The 23,101-nt window shown below is 40.0% G+C and overlaps 1 protein-coding gene across 1 annotated transcript; it reads right to left on the bottom strand.

Moving 5' to 3' along the window:
* Window positions 1–138: 138 nt before the first annotated feature.
* gpr155a (G protein-coupled receptor 155a) lies at window positions 139–21,179 on the bottom strand. The gene is given in 23 exon segments (XM_034185978.1): window positions 139–640; window positions 678–1,451; window positions 1,933–2,070; window positions 2,192–2,256; window positions 2,335–2,430; window positions 3,189–3,319; window positions 3,473–3,562; window positions 5,629–5,836; window positions 5,923–6,013; window positions 8,398–8,482; window positions 8,581–8,637; window positions 8,640–8,699; window positions 8,817–8,859; window positions 8,861–8,889; window positions 10,894–10,902; window positions 15,744–15,903; window positions 16,007–16,125; window positions 16,128–16,174; window positions 17,065–17,218; window positions 17,221–17,278; window positions 17,281–17,465; window positions 19,267–19,759; window positions 21,065–21,179. Coding segments are annotated over 21 exon segments (2,454 nt in total). The 5' UTR covers window positions 19,700–19,759; window positions 21,065–21,179; the 3' UTR covers window positions 139–640; window positions 678–1,255.
* Window positions 21,180–23,101: the final 1,922 nt, after the last annotated feature.

The following is a 23,101-nucleotide window of genomic DNA, read 5'->3' as shown; positions in this document are numbered from 1 at the left end:
AAGGCAGCAATGTAACAGAGTTCACGTTTCGTCTTTGGCTACAGTTTTTTTTTTGTTTGTTTTGAGTAAGATCTGTCAAATATTCATACAGGGAGACTTTATACACGGTTCCAGTGAGCAGCTTAACTGCTGTTCTACGTCAGTGCTCAAGTATAATAACCCGTAGGTCACTAAACCAGCATGGCCTCTCATTTTTACTGGTTAAACTAGTCCAATCATTAAACTGGCTCAAAGCAAACTAATGCTTAATGTCACTGTTCCTCAACTTTGGTATGCAAGTTTCCTGACCTGTTCCAACTTGAACTGACACTGATGCAAAACCGTTCACCGCAGTTCCTCCCCATCAGGACACCTGATTTTCGAAATTGCTAATAAAATGACATCCCTCATTTGTTATTCTTCAAAACATATTTTGAAAGAAAAATTTGATTATATAGTGTAGCTCTTGTTTTTGTACTTCTGGATGTTATTCCAAGAAGCTTTGATAAAACTTTACTTTGTAGAAGCACTGACACGAGTAACCCAATAAGAAACATCTATAAACACAGCATGAACAGCTTCTTGGTGCCACTGAACAGGTGAATGTCATTAGGAGTGTCTAGTAGCATGGAGACTGCCTACTACTACCTCACAAAATGACCTTTATAAGATGCCAGATTATACAGTTAGATGCCTACCTTAGCCTCCTAGGCGTTGGCCAGTGTTGTTCTCCACTGATGCATTATAGGTCAATTGCCAATGAGGGGGGTGGTCTGTCAGGCACAGCCCCTCATAGTGAGTTACAGCCACATTTGTAATGAATAAGCAGAAATAGTATTTTAGGTACAGTTGCAGTTTAGTCTGCATGTGAGGCAAATGAAGCTGATGGGAAATAAAGCCAATATTACAAAAAGAAGATGCAGGTTGTTAAAATAACCAAAAAAAAAAAAAAAAAGTCTCTGAACCCATATCTTCTTGTTTTACAAAGAAGAGCAGCTAGAAACTAACTGTTGCATAGCAGTAGCCAAGTAGCGTGACCTTGATGGATTAAAGGCCTTTTGGCACATTTGAAAATGCCCATACTGCAATAGTGATGTTGAGTTGCACAATAGTACATTGTCTTTGGGTGTGTACAGGGAGTAACAGCCAGCTGCGTTAGTCTTCTGAGGTCACTGATGTTCATTCTGCAGCCACATGTGAAGATGTTGAGCACTCAAATAAAAGTTATCCACTTCAGGATAAATTAAATTTTAAGCGATGGCCAAACATTTGGGCTTTATGTTGTGAAGCGGTAATAAAGTTGACTATCTTGAAAGCCATATTCCTGCTTGATGTGTTGGAGAACGCCACCTTGTTCTAATCGTGTCCCATAGAGTATCGCCTCGCCACGGTCCTGAGCCAAGCCCACCAGTTGGAGCCACTCCACTAGGTCACAGCCGAGAAAGCAGTCCACCACAGTCCTCTTCCCACACCTGAGAGTCAGAAAGAACTCACTCAAAAGCTTGCAGATTTCTCTGAGAAGCAGCATTCAGGAAGCAGACACAGAACTAACAGCCAACTTAACCCAGCACACACATGCTAAAGAAGAAGTAAGTCCTTTATTGTATCAACCCTGAAGCCCACTGGGCTGCTGTTGCAGACCGAACGGTCCCCCTAAAAATCAGTCCGCCCTGCCTTCACTGCGCATGCGTCATCAGCCGTGGTTCATGGATTATCACCTTGTTTCTGCTTAAAATTGCACTCCAGTCATCATCTATCTCAGTGACAGATATCTGAAGCTTTTGTACAACAATCATTTGCACATAAATTCTGCAGCATGCACTCAAGCTGTGAAAAGATCTAAATCACCTCACATATATACATACATTTCCTCGCACATTAATGTGACCCGTTTTGGAAAGGTCCAGAGTTCTGTACTGAAATCTGAGCAGTAGTAAGGCCACTTGCGTTCACCTTGTCTTCTGGACAATGTCGTGAAAACACTGGTCCTTATGGTACGTCATGAACTGATTGCAGGTCATCCTGATATCTTCTGGTAAATCAGTCTGTGGCTGCTCTTCTTTTTTCTTCTTACTCCACAGGCTTTTTAACCTTAACAACACAAAAAAAAACAAACATGCAATTTTGAAAAATGAATAACGTGAGCATAAAATATTAATTTTGGACAGCGATTCCTTATGGAGAACTGCTGCTGGTAAAGCTTCATGATCACCTCTTCTTAAATGGGGTGATAATCAAATGCTTGTCCAGGCCAAATAGTGCAAATGAGAGAAGTCCCTGTCAGCAGAAAACAAGACAGTCAAAGTAGCAGTGTGGCGTGAAAATAAGGGCTCCCAGTGTTTCAGGAAAACCTACCTGTCCATAGTTGGAGACCGCACAGAAGAACTGCAGCTCCAAATAAAGTCTGCCAGGAGTTTGGTTCAACAACAACCACAGAAAGCTGGACAAATTCTGTAACAACAGCAACAAGTACAACAACATGTACTGCCGAATAAGCAGGTACTGTGCCAACTTGTGCAATTAGTCACACGAGCTACATGACACATTTATTAATATCTGACACAGATGATGACATACAGCCATCTTGAGAACAGCCTCTGAACACAGTTTCAGATTAACGGACTAAACCATGTGCATAAAAAAGCTTCTTTATTTAAACAATGTCTTAAAATAAAGGCAGTATATGCAAACATTCAGTTACCACTCAGAAAATTAGCACATAATTGTAATCAGGTCAAATAAATATTAAATTTCAAAAAAATCTTTCATGTTTTTAAATAAATATCTGTTGAATGTAAATTTAATAATGCTGTGCAATACCGTTTTAATTCATTAAAGATTGATTTTAACTGAACTCCAAACAATATTCAGCAACATACATACATACATACATACATACATATACATACATACATATACATATACATACATATACATATATATATATACACACACACACAAAAATTATTGTCCATTGTTTTATTTTGATTTCATGTTCTAAAAAGAAACTATTTTCTCATAACTTTGCAAACAACTGTATTTGAATATTCTAAAGTTGTTGTTTTTTTACTGTTATCTGCCTTCCAGTGATATGGCCATATGCTGAAACTTTAATGATTGCACTGATTGATTTGATTTGTGAAATGTACTGTCGATATAATGATGCAGACGCGACAGCCAACTGAGTGAACGGTGCTGTTGTTACTCACAGCAAGCAAACTGACAGTCAGAAGAAGACACAAGAGCACATGACGAGCAACTTGTCTGTCTGCAGCCTGCTGCTGCTCCTCCGCTTGGGTAAGTAAACAATCTGAAGACTCGCACCTGCTCTCGCACTGACCTGGGGGTGGGGGGCAGCATAACACACTGAACATGCTGGAAGCAGCAGCACCAAAATCCACACGATTATGGCTGTGTACTACTGTTTTGGAAAGACGTGATTTATTCCACATTCTACTGTCATAAAATACAAATGATGGTGTGAACACCGTACCTGTGAGGGCGGTTGGCATGCCGTTTAAATCTGACCTGTTACTGATTGCAGACACGGGTTGGGGTGATGCACAGTCACACAGGAGACACACTGTTAAAGTGATTAAAAAAAGTGTTATACTCTAACCACAAATTAGTATTTTCCTCAATACTGTGCACAGGTGCTGCATGCAAAGTAGAAACATGCACCATCCTGTCTATTTTGAACCTAATAGTGAAATGTGCTACACACTGGACAGGAGACTTATTTTGACTGACTTATTTATTAATATTTTGTTATCATGTGAAATATCTATTTGAATGCATACAACATACTTTGTTTCGATGCAATAAGGTGTTGAAATTATAATAATATAGTAGCAATGCATGTTTCATTTATGAAGTTGGGTGGTGTTGACCAGGACCAGTTGGTCTCCTGTTAAACATCAACTTTACTGTTTCCATCAGTGCACAAAATGTTTTTTTTTTTTAAATATGTAAACCATTCATGGAGCTCATACACCAGGTGGACTAAAATGCCATCATCCTGCAACTGAAGGGCTTTTATCAGGGGGGGGGGGGGCTTTTTGGGCAGCCATTTCCCCACGAACACCACAGCCCTGAAATCGGAAAATCTACTGCAGAGTTGTCAGGTGATATGAAAACAAAAATGAATCTAATTTCAAGATTTAAGATTAATTAATACTAGAGCACCGTGGTCATAGAGTGCAAACCTCCGCCAACACTAGTGTCCAATTCCAAAAATTTTTACCTTGGAAAAATTTTTCAAGGTCAGAGTCCTGTTAGAAGTGGTTTTTCATAAGCTAAAATATAATACAAAATATAGATCAAAAGGGCTTTTCAATGTTAAAATCAAATATCCCCTAAATCCGCAATATGATGCGGAACAAACTTAGTCTATTCATTGAGAGAGCCAGTTTGCACTTCATTGTCACAAATGAGAGTGACTGAGGCATCTTTGACTGAGATATAATGCAAAATGTACACCAAATGGGCTTTTTAATATTACATTCAAATATCCACACAATCAAGATCAGATCCAGATCAAACTTTGTCAGGTGATAGTGAGTGCCAGTCTGCACCTCACTTTCAAATATGACAGACTCTGCTGTTGGAACAGATCCAATGAGTGGCTCAATGACCCCAGGACAATGGATTGGACACCTGCACGGACTCTTGCAAATTGTTGTGTTGTGTATTGTAAACCTTTTTGGTAGAATGGCCTAAGCAGTGGGTCACCCCTTTGAGTCTGGTCTGCTTGAGGTTTCTTCCTCAGTATCAGAGGGAGTTTTTCCTTACCACTGTTGGCTGTCTGCTTGCTCTAGTGGTTGGTAAGGTTAGACCTTAATTGTGTGAACATCAAAAACGTTTTTCTTTACAAAGATTTCATGCGATTCACATGCAGCACAGTCATGGTCCACTAGGGAGCCGCTGTTCGCAAATTGAGAACCATGTACTCAGGGTAAAAGTGTTCACATTCAGCAGCTGCACAGACTCAGTGAGCCGTCCCTTTCAGGAGACAGCGGAGTAAAACCACAGCATTACATCATGTTCATGACTTGCATGTCTTCTGTTGTAGGCGTGTCATGACAGCCCGTGTTGCTGACATGTTTAACCAGCTATTTATTTATTTAATATTTTTGCTTTAACATGCCAGAAGTCTGCATTTTCTAACTGGGACAATAATATACTTACGACATCATTCACGAAAGGAGATGCTCAACTTTTGTTATTTATGGTAAATGAGGAACTAGAACTTTGTTTCTTCTTGATACTGTCACCCCTTTGTGTTTTTTACAACAGTATTTGTTTCGTCAATTTGAAACTCAAGTGACTGATTTCTGTTAGAAAAACATCTGTTGGGAGACTGGACGATGGACATGAATTGCACTCTCCTGGTGAAGCTTCCTGATAACTTCTAGATACGTTGTAGTGTTTAGACTTTGAATCTTAGATTGCACTCTTCATTTTCTTTCCAACTGCCACTTTAATTAAGATAAGTCGTTTAAAATGATATATCTGTCTCTACGCACTCTTATCAGTTATGATGATTTTTCCTGAAAGTACTGTTTTTATTCAAACACTGTCAAACAAAGGCTGAGTAAATCATCTAAATGAATCAACACTAAGCTAAGGAGCATTTATGGGAGAATCTACCTTCACTGTTTCCTACTGATCGGTCAGCTGGCTCCATCAGATTCTGGTTTTCTGGGTCATTTTCAGTCCCAAGATCATCTTCGGTACTAAACGGTGTACTTTCCTCTATGTTCTGGTTATTTTGGTTCCAGCTGCCTCTACTGAGACACATCAGGGAACCTCCTCCCACCAGCAGGCTGACAGCAACTACAAATGTGCTGCAGATTACCTGACCAAAAAAAAAAAAAAACCTGGTTGCATGTTGTTCTCAAACAGGACACAGCAGGAAAAATTTATTTCCGGTCAAACTGTTACCTGTGGTCTTCCATAAAAGAATGAAGAGTCAATCGTGTTGGGCATATTTTCCACAGAAAGTAACAATACGGCAGTTATTGAGACTGGAACCCTGTTTCAATTAACAATAAAATAAGAATCATACCAATGAAATGACATCTTAAAGATGTAGGAAGTGGCTCAATGGCAGAAAACTGCAGACTAATTTGCCTTTAACAGTGGTGGGCACACTTCCGATAATCCAATAACAGATAATTATCGAAGATAATGTTTTCATTATCGGATTATCTTTTTAGATCACTTTAAAAACCATTATCGGACCAATTATCTTCCGATTATTTTTTTGTCCAATAACTTTTAGACCGATAAAGTAAACAAAGCTGAACAGCAACAAGCACTTTTAAAATTTAAAATCAGTTCAGCACCTAACTAAAGTTTTGTAACAGATGGACAGTTATACCCTCTGCTAACAGAAGAGAGCTGCTTCTATGAAAAGCGTCTCTATCCTCTGTAGACAAAGGAGAAATGGCCAAACAAAACAAACAACAACAACAAAAAATCATTTCCTTTAACACCATACCAATATGCTGGCGATATCACCTAAGTCATCCAGAGGCATACATTTTTAACTTATGGTTCAAATTTTAACCAAATAATTTTGGACAAGTTATTTAAAATTACTGTCATGTCTGAAGTTTTATAAAGTGAAAATATCAGATATATGTTTTAGTTTTAAGTAATGTGCTAATTTTTAAGGTTTTGTGAGCACATGCTGTGCCCAGCAGTGCATTATGGGTAGGATGATGTAATCTCAGTACGTTCACGACAGGACAAACGCATTTCAGACACTCTGTTCAGGCTCCATTGACAACAGCATTAATCTCTAGTGCCTAAAACTCTTGTGAATATATTCTCTGGGTTTATAGATGTTGTTATTGTATGTGCGTTTGTTAAATTCCACGCATTTTAAATGTAGCAGACAGGGATTATCTGGAATTTTGTTTTCAAGGCCTCTACTGCCATCTACTGGCCAGTAGTGTTCATGGCAGTATTCGCCCTAAGTACTAAGCGTCTGGGCACCAGTGTTCTATTTATTTGACCCCATTTATATCAGATGATTGTCAAATCAACTTTTTGGCTTTTGCAAATGGCTTTTTTTTATTTACAACTGAAGTTTAAAAACAAAGCAACAGCAAAAACTATATAAATAAATAACATTACAAGAAGCTCTGCGGTTGTTTGCACAGGCACAGTGCGAGCGGTTGGATGCTTGTAGCTTTTCAGCAGCAGGATACCCTCACGACAGCGACCAGAATAATAACAACAGGTTTGATAGAGAGTTGGCGTTATGCTGCTCTCAGAGTGCCTCTGTGCTGGGAGTGCTGTAGTAAACAAGCGCTTCCAGCAGGGGCAGAATGTTCAAAGACGAAAGTGTGGTCTCTTGTTACTTTAAATATTACTAGAAGCTATTGTGGCATTAAAACTTAAATTCATTTTATTAGTAGTGTAAATGTACCAGAGACATATTGGAATTTATATGTTATCGGTTATCTGTAACTTCCGATACAGTTTTGGGTGGTATATTGTTTTATCTTTATCGAAGATAACTTTTCAGTTATCTGATTATCTGTTATCAAAGTTAATTTTTTGGTTATCTGTGACCACCACTGGCCTTTAATGATGTAATCAAGCTTTTCAAAGATGCACCGGCTAGCTAGTGTTTTTCCTAACAGCTTAATCGTAATGGCCAAAAATGTGATCATGTACCTGAAGTAAGGATCCAAAACTGTACCAGGTTACAAGCACAGTAACACCAGCAAGGTTATCATTGGATGTGACGGGTGCAGAGCTATTAGAACTTGGAGTAAAAAGAGCTGCGTTTTGTTGTCAGCGCAGACAGACAGCGGAGACTGTAAAATCTTGCTTTTGACACGTTCCATGAAAATGACAGATGCGTGTCAAATACTCATGTCAAAAAGGATGTGTCGTGCTGGTAGAAGAAAACACAGAGGTGTGTATGCTTTGGAAGTATTTAAAGTTTTTAAAGAGGAAACTTCTTCCTTTACATCTATGTATTTTACCTATCTTAACTTTGTTTTATCATAGTATGACTATGTTTGTATTTTAGTGTTGTCTTTTTGTGCTGTGTGAGCCAAAGACAATTTTCCACATCGGTGGACAATAAGAATTATTCTATTCTAAAATAGGTGTGGGTGGGTGGAGTGAGTTCAAATGCATACTTGTTCCTCAGAATGCCTTTGAGCTGAAGAATTGCATTCCAGTACCATTTACTATGATCTCAGGTGTATAAATAAAGACCTTAAAAAAAAAAGGTTTTCCTACTTAGGACCCTATTTTTTTCCTCAAGGCATAACCAGAAATTAACAATTATGATGATGATGATCTTAACTGCTCAACATGTTTAACTAACTTTAAAGGTTCAAACAAAAGGCTCATATCATTTTTTAAAATTTATACAAATGCAGAAGGACTCACCCCCAGCCGGCAATGACTAAAGGACCTGGTGAAACTTCCAGATCTTCATACTTTTTTATGAGCATGAGACAGAGTGCTATTAAACCTAAACAACAGAGAATGCATTGTTAAATAAAGTACGGCTTTTAGGGGCCTATAGTTAACATGAGGTCAGCAGGTAAAATGTGCACCAAAGTGTCATACCTGGCCATATGTAAGTGCTGTAGAGTGAGGCGCATAACAATGTGAAAGTCAAGACCGACCAATTAAGCTGTTGTCCTTCGCCACAAAGTTCACAGGAACATCACGATACATGTAAGAAACTATAGACAGTTGGCTGTCATAACAACAAAGTAATAAAACACTTAAAGTCATTTAATAATAGATGTTGCAATTGATTTTAAATATTGTTGGGGGGAATGTAAGTAGGATGTGCTCACCTGTGCAAAGAAAAGGTTTGACTGTTAAAATGTGAGGTATTCGCCTTAAACTTCTTGCTTAAAAACATGACAGCTATTGTCCCACACCTGTTACACACATGCACATAATAAATTTTTATACACACACTACATATTATATATATATATATATATATATATATATATATATACACACACACACACACACACACACACACAACCACAATATATATATTATGTGTGTGTGTGTTCTCAGCTTAAAGCAGATAACCCATAAGTTGGAGAGGAAATTTCTTTCAGCACTGTAGCCAGGCTGACAAAGAGTCAGAGCTCTACTGAGCCGAGTATTCCTTTAACTTTAACTAGTAATGATTCATGATTTTCTTTGCCTAATAAATTTTAACTATTAGAGAAAAAATTACTCATAACCATCCCAAAGACATATCGTTATCCTTGGCTGCTTTCAGTGATGCGGTATTTGGTTAGACTCTTTCTCTCGATTGTTCTGTCTGAGTTATTTTCATTAGTTACTTCCTCCAAACCATCAACATGTCTATTAGACCCCATCCTACCAGGCTGCTCAAGGAAGCCCTACCATTAATAATGCTTCGATCTTAAAAATGATCAATCTATCTTATTAGTTGGCTATGTACCACAGGCTTTTAAGGTGGCAGTAATTAAACCATTACTTAAAAAGCCATCACTTGACCCAGCTATCTTAGCTAATTATAGGCCAATCTCCAAACCTTCCTTTTCTCTCAAAAATTCTTGAAAGGGTAATTGTAAACAGCTAACTGATCATCTGCAGAGGAATGGTCTATTTGAAGAGTTTCAGTCAGGTTTTAGAATCATCATTGTACAGAAACCGCATTAGTGAGGTTACAAATGATCTTCTTATGGCCTCAGACAGTGGACTCATCTCTGTGCTTGTTCTGTTAGACCTCAGTGCTGCTTTTGATACTGTTGACCATAAAATTTTATTACAGAGATTTAGAGCATGCCATAGGTATTAAAGGCACTGCGCTGCGGTGGTTTGAATCATATTTATCTAATAGATTACAATTTGTTCATGTAAATGGGGACTCTTCTTCACAGACTAAGGTAATTATGGAGTTCCACAAGGTTCTGTGCTAGGACCACTTTTATTCACTTATACATGTTTCCCTTAGGCAGTATTATCAGACAGCATTGCTTAAATTTCATTGTTACGCAGATGATACCCAGCTTTATCTATCCATGAAGCCAGAGGACACACACCAATTAGCTAAACTGCAGGATTGTCTTACAGACATAAAGACATGGATGACCGCTAATTTCCTGCTTTTAAACTCAGATAAACTGAAGTTATTGTACTTGGCCCCACAAACCTTAGAAACATGGTGTCTAACCAGATCCTTACTCTGGATGGCATTACCCTGACCTCTAGTAATACTGTGAGAATCTTGGAGTCATTTTTGATCAGGATATGTCATTCAATGCGCATATTAAACAATATGTAGGACTGCTTTTTGCATTTGTGCAATATCTCTAAAATTAGAAGGTCTTGTCTCAGAGTGATGCTGAAAAACTAATTCATGCATTTATTTCCTCTAGGCTGGACTATTGTAATTCATTATTATCAGGCTGTCCTAAAAGTTCCCTGAAAAGCCTTCAGTTAATTCAAAATGCTGCAGCTAGAGTACAGACAGGGACTAGAAGGAGAGAGCATATCTCACCCATATTGGCCTCTCTTCATTGGCTTCCTGTTAATTCTAGAATAGAATTTAAAATTCTTCTTCTTACTTATAAGGTTTTGAATATTCAGGTCCCTTCTTATCTTAGGGACCTCATAGTACCATATCACCCCAATAGAGCGCTTCACTCTCAGACTGCAGGCTTACTTGTAGTTCCTAGGGTTTGTAAGAGTAGAATGGGAGGCAGAGCCTTCAGCTTTCAGGCTCCTCTCCTGTGGAACCAGCTCCCAATTCAGATCAGGGAGACAGACACCCTCTCTACTTTTAAGATTAGGCTTATAGTTAGGGCTGGATCAGGTGACCCTGAACCATCCCTTAGTTATGCTGCTATAGACTTAGACTGCTGGGGGGTTCCCATGATGCACTGAGTGTTTCTTTCTCTTTTTGCTCTGTATGCACCACTCTGCATTTAATCATTAGTGATTGATCTCTGCTCCCCTCCACAGCATGTCTTTTTCCTGGTTCTCTCCCTCAGCCCCAACCAGTCCCAGCAGAAGACTGCCCCTCCCTGAGCCTGGTTCTGCTGGAGGTTTCTTCCTGTTAAAAGGGAGGTTTTTCCTTCCCACTGTCGCCAAGTGCTTGCTCACAGGGGGTCGTTTTGACCGTTGGGGTTTTTCCGTAATTATTGTATGGCCTTGCCTTACAATATAAAGCGCCTTGGGGCAACTGTTTGTTGTGATTTGGCGCTATATAAATAAAATTGATTTGATTTGATATACACATATATACATATACACATATATACATATACACATACATATACATATATACACTCAACAAAAATATAAACGCAACACTTTTTGTTTTGCTCCCATTTTGTATGAGATGAACTCAAAGATCTAAAACTTTTTCCACATACACAATATCACCATTTCCCTCAAATATTGTTCACAAACCAGTCTAAATCTGTGATAGTGAGCACTTCTCCTTTGCTGAGATAATCCATCCCACCTCACAGGTGTGCCATATCAAGATGCTGATTAGACACCATGATTAGTGCACAGGTGTGCCTTAGACTGCCCACAATAAAAGGCCACTCTGAAAGGTGCAGTTTTATTACACAGCACAATGCCACAGATGTCGCAAGATTTGAGGGAGCATGCAATTGGCATGCTGACAGCAGGAATGTCAACCAGAGCTGTTGCTCGTGTATTGAATGTTCATTTCTCTACCATAAGCCGTCTCCAAAGGCGTTTCAGAGAATTTGGCAGTACATCCAACCAGCCTCACAACCGCAGACCACGTGTAACCACACCAGCCCAGGACCTCCACATCCAGCATGTTCACCTCCAAGATCGTCTGAGATCAGCCACTCGGACAGCTGCTGAAACAATCGGTTTGCATAACCAAAGAATTTCTGCACAAACTGTCAGAAACTGTCTCAGGGAAGCTCATCTGCATGCTCGTCGTCCTCATCGGGGTCTCGACCTGACTCCAGTTCGTCGTCGTAACCGACTTGAGTGGGCAAATGCTCACATTCGCTGGCATTTGGCACGTTGGAGAGGTATTCTCTTCACGGATGAATCCCAGTTCACACTGTCCAGGGCAGATGGCAGACAGCGTGTGTGGCGTCGTGTGGGTGAGCGGTTTTCTGATGTCAATGTTGTGGATCGAGTGGCCCATGGTGGCAGTGAGGTTATGGTATGGGCAGGCATCTGTTATGGACGAAGAACACAGGTGGATTTTATTGATGGCATTTTGAATGCACAGAGATACCGTGACAAGATCCTGAGGCCCATTGTTGTGCCATACATCCAAGAACATCACCTCATGTTGCAGCAGGATAATGCACGGCCCCATGTTGCAAGGATCTGTACACAATTCTTGGAAGCTGAAAATGTCCCAGTTCTTGCATGGCCGGCATACTCACCGGACATGTCACCCATTGAGCATGTTTGGGATGCTCTGGACCGGCATATACGACAGCATGTACCAGTTCCTGCCAATATCCAGCAACTTCGCACAGCCATTGAAGAGGAGTGGCCCAACATTCCACAGGCCACAATTGACAACCTGATCAACTCTATGCGAAGGAGATGTGTTGCACTGCATGAGGCAAATGGTGGTCACACCGGATACTGACTGGTATCCCCCCCAATAAAACAAAACTGCACCTTTCAGAGTGGCCTTTTATTGTGGAGGTGTCTTGGAGGTGAACATGCTGGATATGGAGGTCCTGGGCTGGTGTGGTTACACGTGGTCTGCGGTTGTGAGGCTGGTTGGATGTACTGCCAAATTCTCTGAAACGCCTTTGGAGACGGCTTATGGTAGAGAAATGAACATTCAATACACGAGCAACAGCTCTGGTTGACATTCCTGCTGTCAGCATGCCAATTGCATGCTCCCTCAAATCTTGCGACATCTGTGGCATTGTGCTGTGTGATAAAACTGCACCTTTCAGAGTGGCCTTTTATTGTGGGCAGTCTAAGGCACACCTGTGCACTAATCATGGTGTCTGATCAGCATCTTGATATGGCACACCTGTGAGGTGGGATGGATTATCTCAGCAAAGGAGAAGTGCTCACTATCACAGGTTTAGACTGGTTTGTGAACAATATTTGAGGGAAATGGTGATACTGTGTATGTGGAAAAAGTTTTAGATCTTTGAGTTCATCGCATACAAAATGGGAGCAAAACCAAAAGTGTTGCGTTTATATTTTTGTTGAGTGTATATATATTATATCTATGTATATATATATATATATTATATATATATATATATATTATATATATATATATATATATATATATATATATATATATATACACATACACACACATATATATATATATAAAATGGCAGGCCTAGGACAACACGTCGATGGAACCTACAAACTATAAGTATGTAACTCATTTTTATTTGCAGGATAGCTTTTTACAGCACTTACTTTCAGGCTCCTTAAATAGATATGAAAGTGAGACTCAATGAGGAAGTTACAAAATGTCAGACTGCTTTATCTTTGGCCAGGTCTCAGCTCAGAGTCTGCACCCTTTAAGTGCTGCATCCAACAAAACTCTTCAGGATTCTGCCCTTCAGACACAGCGACGGCACCATTATGAAATGAGACGGTCAAGCCCACGGAGCGTTCTGATGTTGCGTCATTACATTTCCCGGCCTCTACCGCCTGTCGCCTGCCAGTGCCAAGCTGGCATACTGTGTGTTCCCTGTAGTTTAGTAATTATTTTTCAGGACTTATTTATGTTTCACTTATAAATATTACTTATTTACAATTGTAGATATGAAGCCTAAACATGCTGTATTGGAAAAAGAAAGAAAGCCAAAAAAAAAAAAAAAAATCATGCAATGATTCATGGGATTGTTTGGGCTGTGAAGGATGCAACTTTTCTATCCTTCATTTGTGGGTTGAAAAAGGCTGTGGCCCCCTCAAAAGCAACCTTTGAAATGGGACACCCAAGTTATGCCACTTATAACGTAAACGGACAACGATTCCAGCGTTTGAAGCGTGCAGCTGCTGAACTGGGACACAACCTTTGCCATATTCCCTTTGCCAGACTTAATGCTGCTGTAACAGTAAAATGTCTTGGCAAAGAAAAACGTTGTCAAATAGAAGAAAAACTAAAGGAACCTAGCTGACCTCTGAGGAATGTTTACTATTCCTGTCAATTAAAAACAAAATGAAAATGCTGTAATTGATCAGACAGATTTAGTTTATCTTGGCTGGATCATCAGCAGTGTAAACTTTTCCTGCATTCATGACTTGTCTACTTCGCCATTAACGCACATAACATTTAAGCACAATGCCATTAGTGTGCTACATTACAGTGCAGATTAAAGATTTAAATATTCACTCGCACTGACACATTCATTTGTTCATCAGCTCAGCCTATGTGCATGACATCTGTAAGTTTTTTCCTCTCTCTCTCTTTTTTATTTATTTAAAATTATTACTTGTCAGCCTTAGCCAAAGATGTCAGGGCCTTATCTTCCACCTACAGCCAGCAGAAACTGTGCACAGTGCAACTTTTATCTGTTGCGTCACCAGCGTGATGAAGCAGAAGAGAGAAACATTTTCTTATCAAGAATAAGTGAAATTTTAGCTGCAATTTTCCAGAAGGCACATGGGAGACCTGAGCCCAGATTTGATTTGTTTACTGGGTGAAAATCCAGTTTCACTCCACCACAAAGACGTTATTGGTGGTGCAACAGACAAAAGTTACATTGTGTAAAGTTTCTCCTATCTCAGCTACAGAAGCCTGTAACTCCTGTGTGTCTTCTTCATGCATTGTTACTCCGTTCTTAAGAACTGTCTACTCTGGACAGATTTACCATATGATGTAAAATAAGTACAAGACATATTCAGTGACCATGAAATGTTCACATATCCACTCCTGACTTGTTTAATAAGAGTCACCAGGATATGACATATCCACCCGGTCCCCACAAATCAGTAATAAAAAGTGTCGGGGGACCACCAAAGTACACTCCAATACTAAATATGAATTAAACTGGTCAACTGGTTCTTGAGATATCATGCTAACAAGCAAAAACAGATGGACGGAGGGACAGCCAGACATGCTGATCGCTATTTAAACAAACAGGCTGTAATTAACGATTCGCATTCAAGATAATTCTCATATTTAGTTTGCCCAATTACAATACGAGTTTCTGAAAATGGAGGAACTGTATCCATAAATGGTCTCAACTCCTAAATAGCTAATGCAATATTTTTGTTAAACCCCTTGAATTAAAGCTGAAAGTTTACACTACAAGTACATCTCAATTGCTCCAATTCAAGTCCTTTGTGGCGTTGTACAGAGACAACAACAAAAATGTGCTACTGTCCAAATACTTAGTAGTTTTAAACACAGCTGTAGTTAAAAACTATGTGCAGAGTTAGACGTTCTCTGGTCTGAAGTCCAGCATTAAGACTTGCACAACAACATTCATGATTTAAGTAAATAAATGCAGACTTCCAGTTAAGACTATTGTGATTTTAAACTGACTGATGATGCAGGAGTGTCTCTTTGACTATGGCAGATGATTCAGAAAGATAAACCAATGTGTTCTGTACCCCAGATTGTTTTTAACCATCAGGATAGAGAGGTTCTATGCCAGATACCCTTCCGGATGAAACTCCAGTTCTACATCACATCTCTCACACACATACACACTTAGATTGCTGCATATTGGAATAAATTACAGCTTAAAAAAGTTCAGCCAACAGGTTCTCGTAAAGAGGTGTTTGTTTATGACTCACCAAAGCCACCAAGCTCACTACGCTTATGTTAAAGCAAACGTTCTGCAACGAATCCATCAAAAGCTGCTGATCCATCCCCCGGACTGAAAGCAACCAGGCAGAAACGTACATAATCGGAGCGGAGAGAAAAGTGCTGATCATCATCCCAGAGGTAACCTGTGAGGAAAAACCACATACTTTAAGGAGGCAAAAGGACTTCACGTAAATGTGGGTCAAACCTTCAAATTTCATTATTTACAAGACAATGAAAACAACTTACAACTTCTAGCTCAGCACCGTAGTATATAGCATAGATGGCCACGCTTGGCGCAGTGGGAAACCCTCCATAAAGAAAGGCATAATTGGAGAGGCTTGTGTGGTTGAGAGCACTGACATTCTGTTGTCCAATAGATCCACCATGTCCTTACAAATGAGGGGCATCAGCAACCTTAAAGACAAATGCCTCATTATTTAAAAATGTATGCCAAGCTCAGCACTGCTGAATTAAACACTTATATACAATAACTATTATTATCTTAACACACATGGCCATGTCATGCATTTTGGAAAAGCCCTGGGGTTTGAGTCATCATGAGGCTTTCCACAAAACTACATGTTGGGAATACTTTACAATGTCTACAACTCCAGCTACCCTCCACCTGCAGCTCATTGCACAAATGCACAGTTGCAAAAATCTGACATTTGTGCCCAGTGACCTGACCTTTACCCATATGATTAACCACTGACTGACCTTGTCAGAAATCCAACTAAGAGTCCAAATTGGGTTGAAAATCAAATTCCTTGACCAAAATGAATTCTTACCAGCACTTTTGGGATCAAGGATAATTGACATAACAAGTTTGGGATCAAACAGCCAACAAACAGAGAGACAGACATGTCCTTGACCCCAATGATTGACCTTTGGCAAATCTGGCCTTGCTGGGCAATTCCAGGTCCCACCTACAAATGTGTGCCATTTGGTGCAAGTATCAATGAAGAACATAATAATACAAAAGAATAATCATAATTTTAACCTCTGACACCAATGTCTTTTACCAAAACAAACACTTAAAGTCTATTCTAGGGTTGACCATCATCCACATATCAAGTTTGGTGGAAATTGGTCAAATGACCTAGAAGGAGTAGGGGAACAAATAGATAAACCAAAATGTAAAACAAACCCCTTCAGGGCAATTCTGAGGTCAGCCTAATGCACACAGCAAGTTTGGTGGAAAACGGCCGAAGAGCCTAGGAAAAGTCGTGAAACACACAAACCAGCAAATGTTCCTCACATTATAATTGATAATTACATTTAGCACATTAGTGGCTTCAACTCACAGTTTTGCTGTAATCAGTAGTATCAGCGTCACAACAGTGGATCTGGTTAATTTCCTCAACTGGCCCACCATGGAAAGACCCAAGTAGAACAGTGCTGCTCCCCCGAAAGAGTTGGCAAGCCCATCCACAAATTCAGCCATAAAAGCAGGGATCTCTGGTGCAGGACAAAATGGGCGATGATGCCGATTATGACCATGAACACGATGGGGTTTTTTCAACACTTGTAAAAACTACAACTCCCATAATCCTAAGTTTGCTCTGCTGGTGGTGTCCCTGATTCTTCCACTTCTGGATTTCACAGAAAGCAAAACCAATGGGATTTAAAATCATGAGGGACACCGGTGCTACCAAGTAGATATACTGAAGGTAGTCTGGATTGGTGCTCTTGTACAGGGCTTCAACTGCAGACAAAGAAAGAAAAATGACTCCAAAAATCATGGCACAGTATTACAAAGCTACACCACATATACATATTGGATATGTATTATCAAGGCAAGACATACAATCTGTCATTTATCACGTTCAGACACCCTTGCCACATATGGTGTATCCAGAAAGTATTCACAGCGTTTCATGTTTTACACATTTTGCTATGTTACAGCCTTATTCCAAAATGGATGAAATTCATTTTTTCCCCTCAAAATTCTACATACAATACCCCATAATGACAACGTGAAAAAGGTTGATTTTTTTTTGCCAGCTTATTAAAAAATATATAGAAGTCACATGTACATAAGTATTCACAGCCTTTGCCGTGAAATTCAAAATTAAGCTCAGGTGCATCCTGTTTCTACTGACGCCTCCTTGAGATGTTTCTACAGCTTAAATTCAGTTGATTGGACATGATTTGGAAAGGTACACACATGTCTACATATAAGATTCCACAGTTGACAGTGCATATCAGAGTACAAACCAAGCATGAAGTCAGGGGAATTCTCTGTAGACCTCTGAGACAGGACTGTATCGAGGCACCAATCTGTGGAAGTGTACAGAAACATTTCTGCTCCTATGAGGGTCCCAATGACCAAAATTGCATCCATCCTGGAAGATGTTCAGACCCACTAGGACTCTTCCTAGAGCTGGCTGCCCATCTAAACTGAGCGATTGGAGGAGAAGGGCCTTAGTCAGGGAGGTGACCAAGAACCCGATGGTCACTGTCAGAGCTCCAGCATTCCTCTGTTGAGAGAGGAGAACCTTCCAGAAGGACAACCATCTCTGCAGCAATCCACCAATCAGGCCCATATGGTATAGTGGCCAGAGGGAAGTCACTCCTTAGTAAAAGGCACATAACAGCCCGCCTGGAGTTTGCCGAAAAGCACCTGAAGGACTCTCAGACCATGAGAAACTAAATTCTCTGGTCTGATGAGACAAAGATTAGACACTATGGTGTGAATGTCAGGCATCATGTTTGGAGGAAGCCAGGCACCATCCCTACAGTGAAGCATGGTGGTGGCAGCATCATGCTGTGGTGATGTTTTTAAGTGGCAGGAACTGGGAGACTAGTCAAAATTGAGGGGATGAAAACCTGCTCCACAGCACTCTTGATCTTGAGACTGGGGTGACGGCTCATCTTTCTGCAAGCCAATGATTCAAGATATCAAAGGAGTGGCTTCTGGACAACTCTGTGAATGTCCTTGAGTGGCCCAGCCAGAGCTCAGACGTGAGTCTGATTGATCATCTCTGGAGAGCTCTGAAAATGGCTATGCATCAACACTCCCCATACAACCTGATGGAGCTTGAGAGGTGCTGTAATGAAGAATGGGCAAAAGTGCCCAAAGATATGTGTGCCAAGTTTGTGGCATCATATTCAAGAAGACTTGAGGCTGTAATTGCTGCCAAAGGTGCATCAAGTAAGTACTGAGTAAAGGGTGTGAATACTTATGTACATGTGAATTCTTAGTTTTTAGTCTGTCACAGGGGCACATATAGACACACAAACACATTCACACACACTCCTATGGCCAATTTAAAGTTTCCAATTCACCCAACCTGCATGTCTAAGGATGTGGAAGGAAACCAGAGCACCCAGAGGGAACCCACACAGACACCGGGAGAACATGCAAATGACACACAGAAAGGGCGGGAAGCAATCCCACAACCTTCTTACTGTGAGGCATCAGTGCTAACCACTAAACCACTGTGCCGAATCTATTCATCTGATATTCATAATCTGTAGGCCCAGTTTGAATGACAGGTACTTACCAATAGGATATCCCAAAGCAAAGTCATTGCTCTGAGTGGCAAATATTGAGAAGAGACCAGCTTTACTGTAGCGACTGTCGGGACTGGCAACTATCAATGTGAGGACACAAACAATGAAAAACACACACACTTTGGCTATGAGGATGCTCCAGAGGAATGGCCAGATGACATTCCCAAAGTCCAGCAGTACCATATTTTTGAACAGCAATGCTGGGAGGGCAAACATGGACACAAAATTCCCCAATCCTTTAGCTTGAGTGGATGTGATGATGTTGGCTCTCCCGGCGATGTAGCCACACAGGATTATTCCAAAGCACTCCAGGAGTGCCGGGAAGAGCTTATCAATGGACATTGTGGAGGGCAGAACAGAATGGTCCTGGTCTTCATTCATGTATGTTGTGTGGTAGCTGATAGTCCTCCCTGGTGTCTCCATTGTGCCGATGTGCTGCAGTCATACCGGCAGCATGACCATATTAATGTGATGATCCTGACACTGACAAACACAGATAGAATAGATTAAGTTGTTATGAATGCAGGAGTCGAATCCACATGTCTATGGAGTTGCACAAATATCAGGAAATAATCATTCATAACTAATTATACAACAAAAATAGGGATTAATGAATTTGTTTGCAAATAAATTTATTAGTCTATATATAAATAAGGCAGGGGTGGTGGACAAGTGGTTAGCGTGCCTCGTTTCATTGCAGAAGGTTCCTGGTTCAAACCCCATCCCTTCCCATTCTCCATGTAATGTGGAGTTGCATCAGGAACAGGATCTGAGTAAAACTTGTGCCAAAATCAAAATGCAGATCCACCCTGCTGTGGCAAGGGACCCACTAATCTATACATAAAACAGACTAAATTATGAAGTAATAATTAATTATTTGAATTTTTTAGACAAATTATAAAATTATAAAAAGGAACTCACAAAAATATCAATCACATAGTTCAAATTAAAAAGGAATTTACAAAAACGATATTCATATGAAAAAAATACAATGATCAATTCATAAACAATAGATTTTAAAACTGAAAATGCAGTTTTAAAAAGAGAAATGCATCTCAATTTACAAACTGAATTAAGAATGCAGATGTTAATCAGGTATCTAAAAGGACAATTTGCTCTTCTGTATGTTCTTCTATTTGCCTGTTGCATTTCCTTTTGGTTTGGCTCCACACATGCCTCAGAAGTATAAAAAAATAAATTTGCAAATATAAATTTACATGCTAAAAGCACATCTATGTTAAAATCTATGTTACTTTAGCATGCAACCTTAACTTTATTATATCGGAAAGAGTAGATAAAACCTGATATACCCCTTTAATAAAGATGTAAGCAAAATACATGAAAATAGCACAAATATATGAATACAATGCATCTTAATAAATACTATGTAAACGCCGAAATAGATCCTTGCCATTCGATTGACGGATTGTATGTCACGTGCCATTGATTATCTGCCCCACTGTACTGAAAAATTGACTTTGCACTCATAAACATTCATTATTTGCATAATAATCAATAATGCAAAAAAGCATTTGAGTCATGGCTTAAACGTTGAAAAACAAACTAATAACACATGAATTCAAATGAGCACCAAATAAATCCCTCTTGAACTTACAAACGACGAAGTTTATTCCACACGCGCTTTTTATTGCTCCTAATATCAAAGTGACAGTAGCCAGTTAGCATAACGTGCTGCAGCGTGGCAGAAAACACAACCACACACTGTCGCTACACGACAAAGAGTATGTACCGCAGTATAACTTCACTCTTATGGTCATGTTCACTTACTGTTAATGTTTCTTAACAGATAAACGTCACTGCAGCTCACAGCCAACAACATCCATAGCGTAAAAAGATAACAGACCCGAGTAGCCACAGCAAGCGCATTTACCGAGGAGAGGGGGAAAGGGGCGGAGCCTCGTGACAGTTTACAAAAAAGAGGCGGAGCTACAAAAAACAACAACAACAAAAAAAACATTCTAACAAATAAGAACTTTTTTTTAAAGGTCCTGTTTGGTTCGTCTATGTTGTTATTATTTTCTTTTTTCTCTGTCATTGTAATACTTTTCAACACCTTTAGGCATTTTTATTGAAAGATGTGCAGCAGCAACCAAGGGCGCAATTTAGAACTGGAAATTGGGGGGCTTTAGGCCCCCAGAAGCCAATGGTTTCTAGATAAGCTCAGATGCATTCTGAGCATCCAGAACAGTAATTTTAATGTTTTGAGAAGACCATAAAGTGGACACCATTTGACTTATGCAATTTGAAACTGTGGATACGTATAAGTACTTTATTGAGGCTTTTCAGGTTTCAAATCCCGTAAAATCTCGGAGAGGTCGTCGCGCTGCGAGATCTCAGTAACATTGAGAACTGCATTGAGATGCTCTGATCATGCTGCACTTTAACCGCTGCACATGGACAACACCATTAACATCGCAACATAAAACTATTTTTATATTGTGCCTAAAACTCTCGTGAATATATTCTCTGGGTTTATAGACGTTGTTATTGCGTTTGTTTATGTAAACGTGAGAATCACAGGCTGTCTCTCCGTTATTTTCAATGGGAGCTGCTGTGAGCTACACTCGTTTCCTGATCATGTTGTTCTGAGGGAAAGTGAAGTTTGCTCTTTAAAGTCTTGATTATTGTTCTTTACAACACTGTTTGTCCTCTTTGTTCCAGACTAATATATATAATATGTCTGAAATTCAGTTTGCGTTTATTAAATTCCATGCAGATTAAACGTAGCAGACACGGATTATTTGTTATAATTGTTTTAGCAAGTTTTCAGGGTATCATGCAACAGTCTCTTATTAACGTGAGGAAAAGCATAAAAAATACATTTTTGTAGTATAATATTAATTTACAATTGTCATCATGTGGATTCTCTATGTTGTTTTGACTGCAGCGACTCTCTGGCGCACAAGGGATTATGGGATACGTGAAAACCCTGAATTCTGAGAATATATAGCCAGCACTGATTTTATTAACATCCTGGTGTAAATAAGGTATCACCACATGTGTAAAACTCAAAAAGAATGATAGGTTGAGTTTTCATTTTTTTAAAAACTGCAATGTGGTAAAATGTATTCATAAATATGAAAGAACAGTGTTGTGTGGGCCGCCGAAGAGGAGGTACTGCTGGTCCACCACCAGATGGCGCCCTGCCATGATGGCACCTTTTGGCCTCTGGAGGGCGTACTGGCCTGTTGGCCCTTTTTGGTACCACCAGGTGCGCACCGTTAGGCTGTCATCCATCACCTCATCATCACTCCATAAAAGCCTGCGAAAGACACCATAACTCTGCCGAGTTATCAGCTTACCATACAGGTAAACATACTCGCCGTTTTGTGCCGTACGCACATTCATTGCTACTGAAGTCTTTGCAGTTGTGATTTATATACTTGCAGCTTGTAGCCGGGTTTGTGGGAAGTTTGGAGGAGTTGGCGTCTCTACTCCTCACTTCTTACTTGCTAAGTATAACAATTGACACTGCACGTTTTCCAGTTTTCCTCTGCACTCTGGGAGTATTGGGAGTATTTGGATTTATTCCTTCAGGAGGATTACTGAGTTTTTGCTGATTGTTTGCTGGGTGTACACACACCCACCTAATCTGTTTTTGCTCCTGCCAGCAGTACCGGTCCGACAGCCTTGAGCGGTGGCCACCTGGGGTACCAGGACTTGGCGGTTCTGGTGTGTTGCACACCTCCAGCTGGCGGTGGAAGTACGTGGGTCCTGGCTCTTCTCTGGATAGGCGTCTCCTACCCTCGGGCCTGCCCACGTGTCACCATTTGTTACTTAATTAGACTTTGCATATTTGGAACC

The sequence above is a fragment of the Thalassophryne amazonica genome, chromosome 14 (assembly GCF_902500255.1).
Source record: "Thalassophryne amazonica chromosome 14, fThaAma1.1, whole genome shotgun sequence".
Lineage (NCBI taxonomy): Eukaryota > Metazoa > Chordata > Actinopteri > Batrachoidiformes > Batrachoididae > Thalassophryne > Thalassophryne amazonica.
The sequence above is the reverse complement of the archived record's forward strand: the minus strand, read 5'-3'. Positions and strand labels throughout refer to the sequence as shown.